At 53.6% G+C, this 11,930-nt stretch overlaps 1 protein-coding gene across 11 annotated transcripts in view; it reads right to left on the bottom strand.

The window, feature by feature from the left end:
* LOC109522250 (membrane-associated guanylate kinase, WW and PDZ domain-containing protein 1-like) overlaps positions 1 to 11,930 on the bottom strand; it is a 48,830-nt gene that overhangs the window by 1,698 nt on the left and 35,202 nt on the right. For 8 of the 11 annotated variants that reach the window (XM_019880620.1, XM_019880617.1, XM_019880621.1 and 5 more), the window contains 4 exons: positions 11,639 to 11,726; positions 11,360 to 11,503; positions 10,737 to 10,875; positions 5,919 to 7,710 (listed from right to left, as the gene is read on the bottom strand). In XM_019880620.1, the coding sequence (XP_019736179.1) occupies positions 6,521 to 7,710; positions 10,737 to 10,875; positions 11,360 to 11,503; positions 11,639 to 11,726 (1,561 nt within the window). In that variant the 3' untranslated portion in view covers positions 5,919 to 6,520. Of the gene's footprint in view, positions 1 to 5,918; positions 7,711 to 9,176; positions 9,257 to 10,736; positions 10,876 to 11,359; positions 11,504 to 11,638; positions 11,727 to 11,930 lie in introns of those variants that run through there. The other 3 variants (XM_019880626.1, XM_019880627.1, XR_002169541.1) reach the window with 2 other exon arrangements.

Raw genomic sequence — 11,930 nt, 5'->3', positions numbered from 1 at the left:
TGGCGAGGGGTGAGACACCAGATGTGCTCTGCCAAGATGCACGCAAGCAAACGGCATTTCTTTTCTCCGATGACTGCTCTCCATTTCCCTGTGACAATCGCAGAGAACAACAACAACCGGTGCTAAGTGGGGCTATTTGCTGCCATCGTCATTTATGAGCAACGCACGAACAAACCAATGAAGCAAAAATAGACTCGTGGGAAAATGGATCGTCGCTCCCCAGAGTTCAAAGGATGTATTGAGCCCACGAAGAGAAGATATCGATCAACTGAACAGATTTCCCAAAATGTGTGAAACCTGTGACGGTCCTGCGCAATCCAGCGGTCAGATTTGCGAGAATTAGCGCCTGCGGCGTCTCAACCCGGAGCGACTGACGGCCGAAGCTTTGGTCTCCGCCAGCGGGCCCAAGTTGGAGTGAGTCTCAGACATCTTCCGCACACTCTGGCTTGCGATCGCCCCTTCGTCTGCTCTCCGCATCGCTTTTAATCTCGTCTCCCGTCTGCGGCTCGTCACTCGACGCTTTCCTCTGAAAGCGAGGGCCAACGGTAGGCGGGGGCAAAACTGATGCAAAGCTCGGTGCTTTGAACAAACGCATTTTGTTCGCTCATTCAAATCTTGATGAGAAATTGCACCCGAAGGCAGCCAGGCAACACATCAAACCAGGCACCCAGGATGGGGGGGGGGGACAAAAAAACAAAAACTGAGCTGACAGTTACTCAGCATCAGATATCGCTTCCACCAAGATGACATCTTCAAAACATCTTTCCTGGCGTGGAGGTAGAAAAGAAGCCGGAGATGTGTGCTGAGGACGAGAGAGCCGGCAAGGCCGAGAAGGAATTCCAGCAGACCGCATGAGGAGAAGCTTTTGAAGGGGGCCAGGGGGGGTGATTTGGAGTCCAACGTTGTGCCTGACGGTGTGACGAGACCCGCTATGAGACAGATGACGAGTTGAAATGTCAGATGCAAAATAAAAGCCTGCTGCTCTTTCTTCTGCCCTTTGGCAAAATGGCCATTTTCCTCCAGAGTCCAACTTGCCAAGGTTGGATAAGTCAGAATTTGGGAGCCTTTCAAAGTCAAACAAAGAGTTCAGAGTTCCAGACCCCAGCGTACCTCACTGAATCTGCGTGCCTGTGCGTGCGTGCGTGTTCAGAATAGAATAAAATCAAATCCAATAGAATAGAATGGAAGTTTGTTGCCACTATCACAGCAACAATGAAAATCGCTCAGGCGACGACAAACAGGCACACACAGAGACCCGGGAGCTCCATTCAAACAAAGTGACGACAATAATCGAGTGGCTGGAGAGAGACGCACGGGGCCGAGGGGAACAGCTGTAATCGGAAAGCCGATGAGCAAGAAGAACACACCGACACGGCACGCACACGAAACCCGGGCCATATGAAGAAACCAAATAGAATTGAAAGCACAAAAACACAAACCATGACAATTGTCTGTTCAACGGGGCTCTTCAAAGCACAGAAGCCTCCGACAAGGTGGTGCCCTCCCACCCGCTCACGCACGCGCCCACGCACGCACGTGTCCCAGGCCTCATTGTTCAGTATGAAGTGCAACAAACAAGAAGCAAAGTCATTCGGAGTCTGCCTGCTCGATGAACATCAAACTGCTGAAAGAAAGACAGTCTTCGTCTTTCCCCGGCGCCCCCCCCCCCTGCCTTCCAATTGTTGCCGCGGCGGGTGGCCATCCTGCGTTGCGAGGACTCGGTCCCAGTGCGAGGGAGAGGTCAAGAGAACGTGCGATTGTCCCAACAAACCGACTCCTCCCATTCACTTTGCTGCGGCGGCCTCGGGGCAAGCGCGGCGCTATGATGGCGGCGCCGACACGGTGGCGGCAGCTTGCTTTCCCGCATAACATCGTTCCAATGAATTTGGAGGACTTCGAAGAGAACCTCGACCCCCCCCCCCCCTTGACAAATGCTGCTTTTGACGAATCGCCGGATGACGATACCAACGCGGAAATATACTGCGGTTCCAAACGATCCGACGCCGCCCAAATAGTTTGGGAAAACCGACATTGTGAAAAAACAAGAGCGAGGAGGACGACTTTCCTCGGACCTCGCTGGTCAATGAGAATCATTTTGTTTTTTTGAAAGAACGGACTCCTCAATGCTGCGGTCTTGCTGATCGCTCACATTCAACCTCACCTGTTTTCCCAGCCTGTCCATCGGGCTTTTTTGTCTTCGACACACTGTTACGCGAAAGACGTATTTCAACCGACCAGACATCATTCAGCTTGATATGTCGCTCAACAAAACGTGACAATCCCACCGAGTGAATTCCACCCGAGCCTTTTTGTCCCGCCGCTATGCATGGCAGCTCCGTTTTTGTTTTTTTCTTCCCGTCACTACTCGTTTGCCAAAACATCTGAGGGCTCCTGGCAAGTATCAAAAGTGTGTCGGGGACTTGCGTGTCAAAGGCCTTTGCAATGGATGGAATCACATCAAGGTCAAAGGTGAGCTGAAAAAGACCCGCCGAGCTAACCACAAAAAAAAAAAAAAAAAAAAAACCCACACACGTACCATTACAGTTAAGTCTGGGGGTAGGGGCTCTGTTCGTACTCAAGGGGGACTTGGCCCCAGCCATGTAAGCTTGGGGGTGGGGCGCGGGGGGGAGGGCGCTGAGTCAGCGTGGGGAGGCTTATTTGACAACTCTCAGTCTGTGGGGGCGCCCGTTCGGTCAAGGCTTAAAGTGCTCAGATAGCACCTCGTGATAACCTCTGACTACTTCTGTCCGACGTTTATGTCGAAAGGTCAGATGGGGGCGTGGGGGGTTCCTGCATGTTATCTGACCAAGTCCAAAGGAGGTGGGCTGCCGGGGGCCGGAGGCGCACGCGTTTGCATCGACATGACTTGAGTTGAAAAGAAGGCCACTTGTATTTCTTGTACTGGTGGTACTTTTGGACTCGTCACGCACAATACATGAGGCGACTTCCGTCACGGACCGAAATAGGGGCACCCGGCGTATGCTACGAAGCGACCCGCTCTGAAATCACGTGCAAAATTCAGAGCAAACTATTTTCTGCGAGGCGTCCTCTGGGCTCCCACCCCGGAGCAGGCCGCAGGGGTCGCGGAGCACGCTCGCTGCCATTTTCCCACACGACCGCCGCGCCAAGCTTCGTGTTCGTGCCGTGCGACCCAAAATGTTGTCGCAAAGACCCGCAAACTGGGTCGGCCCGGCCCTCTTTACGATGATTCCAAAGGCACCGACCCGACCGGGCTTTCCCATCCTCTGTGCTGCGGTGGGTGGGTGCGCCATGAGAGATCAGGTGGGGGGAGGGGCGGGACATTTCACCGAAAACTACTATTATGAGGAACGTTCAACACGGCCAGCTTTCTCAACTGGCTGGATCGACGGTTCGTGAAATGGGTGTCCCGAGGCACTCTTTTCAGGAGGCAGTGTTACAATAAAAAGACTGGCATGCTGTTGAAGAGCCTGTTAAGCAAATACAGTTTGGCTACAGTGGCTATATACTATATATTATATAGTGTACTCAGCTTGACTCGGCATTTTCAGCGACTGCCATTTTGGGGAAATACTGTCGAGAAAGACACAACGGGCGTGTCGCCTCAATCGTGATTGCCGAATAGACAACTCGACTTGTTGCCAATCTCAGTTGATGTGGAGAGCAGCGTCGAACAAGTCATCGTTCTGGGGTTGCGCTCGGAAACATTCGTGCGGAAGTGCTCTCGGTACGACTTTTTCCTCCGCCCGCCGAGGTAAGCCGTGAGCCCGCACGGCCCGGCGTCTGCGCTCGCAGACGTGCGCCGCATTGTCCTGCGCAGGATGGGGCTCACCTTTCCTCTCGTGAAGCAACTTCCACACACCCTCGCACTCCTACGCCTCATTCGGTACTTTGCTCATGTTCTCACACACGTGCTTACTCACTGTTCCTGACTCGGAGGATGCGGTGAAGAATTCGTGGAAGGAGCGCGCGCGCGCGCACACACACACACACACACACACCTCCCACTACTCATTACAGGTGGGCGTCAGCACTTGCTGAGCGGTATTGCTCAAGAAAAGGTAGCAATCAGCCCTTTTGGCACAAAGTAAGGCAGGAAGTGCGACTGGTTGTTCTTCCTGTTCTGGTCCACGTCGTTTCCAGTGTTCCCAAGGGAGTAAACTCACTCCCAATTTACGGACAATCCCCCGCCTCCTTGCCGTTCTATTCCAGCTCGTTCGCACAACAAGCACTTCTTCCTGTGCAGATGTCAGCAGTGGCGTTTGGCCGGAAAAAAAAAAAATCGCACGTCGCAACAGGTTATTCCAAAATCACTCCAGACTCCGTGGCTCGGAGAGATCCTCATCAAGGTGAGTCGCAGCCCATTTTGCCACTTTTTCCAAGTCCGCTCGACTGGACGCCCCACCACAAGTCATGACAGCCGTCAGATCGAGTGCTATTTTGCTACACGCTCCAAAGATTTGCGTTTGATGCGATAAAGACAAATATGAAGCCAGAGAACTCTCATTCCGAACTGAGCTCGATGGCAGGATTTCCCCGAGTTTGGCATCTCGATCCTGACCTCTTGGCCTTTTTGGACAGCTCAGAGCGTGACGTCACTCGCCCTCATGACTGCGACGCGAGAGAACGCGTGCCGCGGGAACTCGGGGGACGACCGGCAGCTTCGAGGCGATCCCGCGGCCGCCTTGACGGGGGTTGGGAGGGAGAGCGCAATGACTACCCCTGGCCGCTGGGTGGCACCGTGGGACATGACATGGCTGCCCATCAAATCGGAAGAGCGCCGCGCCGGCACACGGACCCGTTCCAAATGTTGTTCATTGGTGGGGTGCCGACAAATTCGAGAGGGCGCTGACGTGACCAACTCGCGAACTCTTTCGTGGCTGAAAGTGTCTTGAGGCAAAGCAGACACATCGGTTTGTGTTTAAATTGGGTGATGCAATCGTAAGTTGAGGGGTTAGTAGGTTTTTAGTGGACTTTAAGAATGGGCAAAAGGAGAGATAGAATCCGTTGAACGCGGCTTTTATTTTTCAACGTCTGCTCCGCAACTCCCGAACGAACGAGAACACGCCTTTTTCCGGTAACTCAAACGCTTCCTAGTTTCCTTCAGCCAATCAGACAATATCAACATAAACTTTATTTAAGCAATTATTAAACTGAATACAACCTAAGTGACTGCAACACAAAGGAATATAATGCTCAAATATAAAATGAAAATAATTAAACATTTAACATAAACTTACCCAATGTAGTGCGAGTCGTTGCACATTTTCCCTCGGCCCGGTGGGGCGATAAGAAAAAAACCAAACTGAAATCCGAGATTCCTCAATCTCAATCAAGAAATATATCTTGCTAATTGTATTCCCCCTGTCTTGTTTGGAAGACGGGTGTTTGTAGGGTACTCTTGATCAAATCAGAGACGCTTTCATCGTGCCTAGCTCGGGGAATTTCAGGACGTGTCACAAACTAGCCAATCTCCCAACGAGCTTTGCGCTTTGACGCTCGCTCTGCTGCCAGGAGTCAAGAGCACGAAGGAACAATTATTTGCTCCGTATCCATTTTCTGCCGCTGGAATATTGACACGGCGAGCGATGGGGACACGCCGCCCGCATCTCTGCTTCAAATATTGGCAATGCAATCAGATTCCGGCCGTACACCGTATCGTCACTCAGAAAGGCTCCGAGTGGACTCGTGATTGATTCTCCCGGTACGCTTTTGTTCCTCGGCCGTGTTTTTGTCGGGTGGTTGATGGAATGCGGCCACACTTTCTCGATGTATCAGTGCATTATCATTCCGCAGCTTTCCTTCACGTGTAGCGGCGCCACTCGAGTGTGTTTTTATAAAGAGACCAAACATCAAGAAACCTTGACATCTCTAGAGAGAATCACGCTCGAATGATTCGTGGGTGGGAAAGGGAAAAAAAGAAGGAAATTTACACCATCCGATGAATATATTATTTTATTTGAACATCCATCACCATTGTTATCGTTGAACGTTGAGTTTCCCCTTCATTCATTTCGAATGATCAGCTCTGAATGTACACATACTGCAAACTGTCCAAAAATGTACAAACAAATGCAGGCTTGTGCTATAGTCTGGCGAAATCTCTATAAAACAGTGGCACTCGGGGGTTGAAGAAAGAGAGAGAGACCAGTAAAGACATGCACACCATGAGGATCCTCGTGGAACATTTCTTTTGGCGCGGCACAAAATGTCTGCCGAGTATCAAACAAAACAAACGAGTGGTTGGTCATGGAACTGTTAGGCACATCATTGTTTGGAAGGTTTTTAGATTTGATGAAAAAGTCTGGATTATTCGATGCGTCGAATGTCAATCAAGGGGGAAATAATAAACCCTCAAGAGAAAACAAAGCCAATGAAGCACCGTCTTGTCTTGGTCGTGACCCAACACGGTTACATCGATCGATCAAATTTGCGCGCAAGCGCGGCAGTCCGCGGGGTGGACGCCGGCGGGTTTGAACGGCTTCCGACAGCTTCGGACCAATCGCGTGTCTTTGCTGCGATCGGAGGGGCTGCCGTCCAATCAGATGCTCAGGTCTCTGGGGTTGTCCTTGTAGGTCTTCTTGGGCTCCGGAAGCGGCGGCCTGGCGGAGCGACTAGCGTCGCTCCGGAGCGTGCTGTAGTACTCCCTCACCTTGTCCGCCACAAAGTTGTCGTCGTCCTCTTCGTCCTCCGAGTCTGGCCTTCTGGGGGGGCTTCCGATCGGGGAGATGTCTCGTCCGAGGCTGCGGGTTCTGTACGGCTCCGGTGTCGATACCCTGCTGTGGTAGTTCCTGTCCACCCTCTCGGGCGATCGCCCCCTCAGGAGCGAAGTGTACCTGTGGTAAGCCGAGTCAGAGTCGGGCGTGCGCACTCTGGGCAGGGAGGCGTTCCTGTAGGTGTCTCTGGGGTTGCGGGAAATTTCCCTCAGCAGACTGTCGTCGCCGCCAAAGGCTCGCTCCATGGCCGAGGCCCTCGTCAGGAGGCTGTCGCTCACGACGGCGCGCTCTTCCCCGGCCTCCCTGTTGAGGCGGAGCAGGGCGGGGGACTCGCGCAAGACGCTGTCCTCGAAGGCCAGGCTCGGTTCGGGAGACCTCGGCGGCTCCCTCGAGACCGCCTCGGCCGCGGCGGGCTTCTCATTGCCCCGCGGGGGGCCGTATCGGCGGTTGGGGGAGCGGCCGTGGCCTCTGGTAGGGGAGCGGTGGCGAGGGGGTGACCTGTAGCGGGGAGGCGAACGGCGCGGCGAGTGGCGCGGCGAGCGCTGACGAGAACGGTAAGGAGAGCGGTGGCGAGAGCGGTGGTCGCGCTGCCTTTCAGGCGAGCGACTGCCGCGCCGTCCCCCGCGACGGCCGTCCAGAGCGTTCTCTGCGCTGCGTGACCGCTTGTACCCCTTGTCGGGAGAGCGGTGGCGGCCGTGGTGGCGCCCGCTGGAATGGTGGCGCTGGCCGTATTTTGCCTTTTCATCCTTCTTCTTCTTGAACAGGTTGATCTTTCCGGGAGACGTTGTCCTTTTGTGTTTTCCCGTGCCGGTTTTCTTGTGAGGAGAGCGATGGCGGTGACGTGAACGGTGCTTGCCGGTGCCCGAAGTGTGGTGGGTGGTCTCCTTCCTGGCCCGGGATGAGATTTGGGGTTCCGGCTTGTAGCTTTGCTCCGATGGCTCGTCGAATGGCACGGAACTCACTTCCGCAGCGTTTTGTAGCCCTGAGGCTGAGCTGCTGTCGCGAGGGGTGCCGTCTGCAACACAGTGCCGCATTCAGACCAGACATGCCTTCAAATGATGTGTTCGACAAGCACCGTGCGAAGGACTGCGAGAAAGCCCTTCGGATGCGCAGAGACTTGGCAAGGATGGCGCGGCGGCAGATGGAACGAAAGAAAAAAGGCGCCGGCGTGCTCAAATCAAAAGGCGGCGGCGGCGGCAGAGGCGGCGGCGGCGGCACGTCATTCGAAAGGTGAAGCCAACGTGAACAGAAACAAACCTGGAACCTACTCGGGTTCACCTCTGGAGGCGCACGTCGGACCGGTTGTTTGCTTGTTGCTGAGCCGCGCGCTGTCATGCACCGTGAGGATGGCCCAAGACGCCACTCAAAGCAAGCTTGGATTTACACAGAGGCCACGGTCGAGGTGGGCAGCCCGACTGTCGGACCATTCGCCCGTTACCTCCGCCGAAGCTCCAAAAACATGTTCTCACGAGAATAAGCAGGGTGTCCTCGAAGATGCAATCGCGAAATTTTAGATTCCTGCTCCCAAGTGAACGCCAGCCACCAATCGGTGACACGCTCGATCCAAGTCCTGCCACCGCACGCGCTTGCCACGGTTTTTCCGACAGCGCTTCCTCCTATCAAGGCTATAGAGCGGAAGACTTTGACTCAACAGCAAAGACCGAAAGGACGCTTGATGCTTGGTCAAAATCAGCTGAATTCCAGGATAGGTGGCGCCAACGTGGAATTTCCAAACAATACTGCGGCACAGAAAAGTGACATGCAGGATACATACAGTCCCCTCCGTAACTCTTGGCATCCTTGGCTTCGAAGAGGTCTGAGATTGAACAAGATTTTGACGACAACTTGCGCAAACGGTTCAACACACGCAGCGGAATCAAGATCCTTCTTGTCAACCAATGACAGGAGATTTGGTGCGCTTTTTTTGGCAAAGGGGAGGTGTGCAAAGCAATAATCATGGCGGAACGCACGATTTGACGGAAAGAAAATGAGTCAGAATGTGAGATTTTTAACCCCCACCGAGTGATAGCGCTCCAAATTAAAGCTTGTCAAAACCTTTTTTTTTCGTCCTGTATTATTTAGACAAAAACGTCATTTATTACGAGCTAAATAAAGTTCGGCAATAATTACGGAGGCCGGCCTATATGCTGCATCAATCAAATGCACAGGCAAAATTTAGGATGATTTTTTTTTTTCGGGGAACCCCAAGACATCTCGTCACTGCCGTCGCGTGGCTTTCACCAAAATCCTCCACCGCAATTCTTGTGAGAACAGGTTCCGTTGCTACCGAACGGATGATTGATGGGTCAGGAGAAAAACGTTTGTTTGGATTTGGCATCGTTGACAGAGGCGAAAGGCGTCGTCTGCAGCGAGGAACGCGGCGCCGGAGAGACTTTGCCGGCGGATGCGGCACGGGGGGGGTGCCCCCCCCACAAAGGGGGGGGGGGGGGGGGGTTAGTGCAGCGGAGGACAGTTACAAACCGTGGTTTGACTTTGGAGGACAGAGGCCTCCCCCATCTTGTCATTTCTCAAACATGCAGTGAGATGGGAGGCCGGCGGCCCTGAAGGAAGCCCGGCGCAATGCCACACCGAGGGAGGCAAATAGAAGCAGAGAGGAGACAAAGAGAAGCGCTTTTAGATCACTCAGAGGAAACCTGGAGAAAGGACGACTTGTGTCTGTCTGCCTTGACTCTCCATGGAAACAGAAGCTTTATTTGACCGCCCGGTCGTTCCGATGAAAGAGCCGGTGCGGGAAGTTGCCCTTCAGTGGAAACCAGCATTTTCAGAGAAAAGACCCGCAATCGAATACACGCGTAACGCGACCCCCCCCACCCCCAACATACACGCACGCACAAACAAAGATTTGGACAGGCAAGCAGCAAAGACGCCATTCCTCTACAAAACAAAGTGACACTCGCACGCAGCCACGACAACAGCATGTGAAGCACTTTTACAAGAGCGACGGGAATAAACAAACGTAAGAAAGATTGCGCCGATGAAAAATGACAACATAAAAACGAAAGGTCATCAAGGCCGGCGCAGATCCAATCACTCGTCAAGACAGGCAAAGGTTGCGAAAGCCAACAAAAAGGAAATGGCGTACATCGAACAGGACTATCAATCAACACTGCTCAAATCATAGTGATGATCAATGCAAAAAAAAAAAAAAAACACCCTTCCATAAATATTATGGAAAATAGACAAAAGGAGGAAGATCCAATTGACACCGTCGACAAGTTGCTGCAGCGGTCGAGTTTTCTCCATCAATGTGTGCTTTGGCTTTCCGGCTCTGGACGCGGAAGCAAAATCCCGGCAGAAATGGGCCTCCGTTTGTTCATCTCTGGACAAAACTCGACGCGGCGGAAGCAACTGACTTTTTGTCGTGTGAATGGGCGCAAACGATGGAATGTCAAGCGCGTCTCTCCTGGGCCTTGCACTTTGCACTTCCTTTGTTCGGTAGCTTACATTCACCTTCGATAAATATCATCAATAGTTTGGGACAAAAGCTGCGTTTCAGTGCAACTGCCATTTTCTTCCGGGAAGCCCCCGTCAAGTTTTCTTGTTTTCGTTGGGCTTGTTTGTTTGTTTTTCTCCTTTTCTTCCTTTCCGAGCTCACTTGCGGTTTTGATGAGGAAGCGTCCCAAAAATCAAAAGTCTTTCTCACGCTAAGGTCAGTCAGTTTATCGGGTGACGGGCCCGCGCCGGCCATCTGTCGGCGTGCCGGCAGAGAGATTCCGCTCCAAGGTGAAACGTGGCAGGAGGACGACACGGAAAGCGGGTGACAGCGGGATGGACGACGGCAGCCCGAAAATCCCAAAGCGTAAGCGTGACCTCCACCAGAAAGACACCAAGACAACGACGACGACAGCAACCGCCCTTCCTTCCTCCGGGAAGGGCGGCGGCGGTGGCCCAGGAGGTCCTTGAAGGTTGCCGCGGAGGCGGATCGGGAGTTCCGTTCAAGCCACCCGCCGTCCGACGGCCGTCCCCCGGCTCAGGGTGTGAAGATGGGTGAAAATGGAATGTTTTCGTAGATTGACCCACCATATTCGGGCACCGAGCCGTCACCCCTCTTGAGCACCAGATGGACGCGTGGGCCTCCGCTCTTAATCAGCTCGATGGCTCGGGAGTGCTTCATGCCCTTGGTGCTCTCGCCGTTGATTTCCAGGATTTCGTCGCCAACCTGGGAAGGCCGAAAGAGGATCAGATGAGAATACGAGCCGGCCGGAGGCAGGGCGAGGCGAGGCCTCGCGCTTCGACGCCATCGTTGCGGCGACGCCGGAATAAGGCCGACAGGGCAGGGGAGACGCGGTGACGGGGGAGGCCAGAGAGGACGCCGCGCTAGCCAATCGTCTCAAACGGCATTTTTAAACGTGACGCAGAGAGAGGAGGAGCGGCGTAGCCGACGATTTGAAGCAGATATCTCGCGGGCGGGGGGTCGATGCAAAGGCCCGCTTCGCATCTGTGGAAAGTCGAGCGCCGACTTGCCAATGATGAGTGGCATGTGGGAAAAGGACTCGCTTGGAAGGGGGGGGGGGGGGGCTTTCCTTCTCCAAAGGGGGGCCGTTCACTTTCAGATTCAAGCCGTGATCTCGCGCACATCGGCATGACTTTGCGATGGATCAACGCGGTGTCGGGATGCTTTGTGCCTCGTGCAAAGTCCGTACCCTCATTTTCCCGTTGCGGACGGCCGCTCCATCTTCCGCTAGTCTCAGTACGTAAAGGTCCATGTTGTACTCCCTGCCGCCCCGCAGACTGAAGCCGAAGCCTTTGCTGTCTCTCTCCAGGTCTGCCGAGTAAAACTCGGAATCCTAACGGAGGCGCACACACAAGAAAGGAGGGGGAAACAAAGACAAAAGTTGCGTCAAGGTCTCGTTTGGCAGATCAGATATCAAATGTATAACAATAACAAAATGGACGGACAGCTGGCCGTTTTCATTTCTTACCTGGGCGGAGACTTGCGCCGCCAGCTGCGGGGGAGGCGCTTGAGGGGCTTGAAAGTCAAACGACTCCTGTTTTGGTTTGGTGTTGTTTCTGAAACGGAAACATGATTTGAAGCCTTCGGGCCCTTTTGTTTGGACGCCGTACGCTAAGCAGTCACGTCATCGGGTACGCGCCGGTGTCGTTTTGGTCACTGGTGTTGTTTGTTTTGGGTTTTTTTTCATGACGCTAACATGAGGTAACATGAGGCCACCCTGGCTCTTTCGATGACCAGACAGGACAAAAATGTGAACGGGC

This window comes from Hippocampus comes, unplaced genomic scaffold (genome assembly GCF_001891065.2).
Source record: "Hippocampus comes isolate QL1 unplaced genomic scaffold, H_comes_QL1_v1.1 scaffold68, whole genome shotgun sequence".
Taxonomy (NCBI): Eukaryota; Metazoa; Chordata; class Actinopteri; order Syngnathiformes; family Syngnathidae; genus Hippocampus; species Hippocampus comes.
This window is presented reverse-complemented; position numbering and strand designations above follow the sequence as displayed.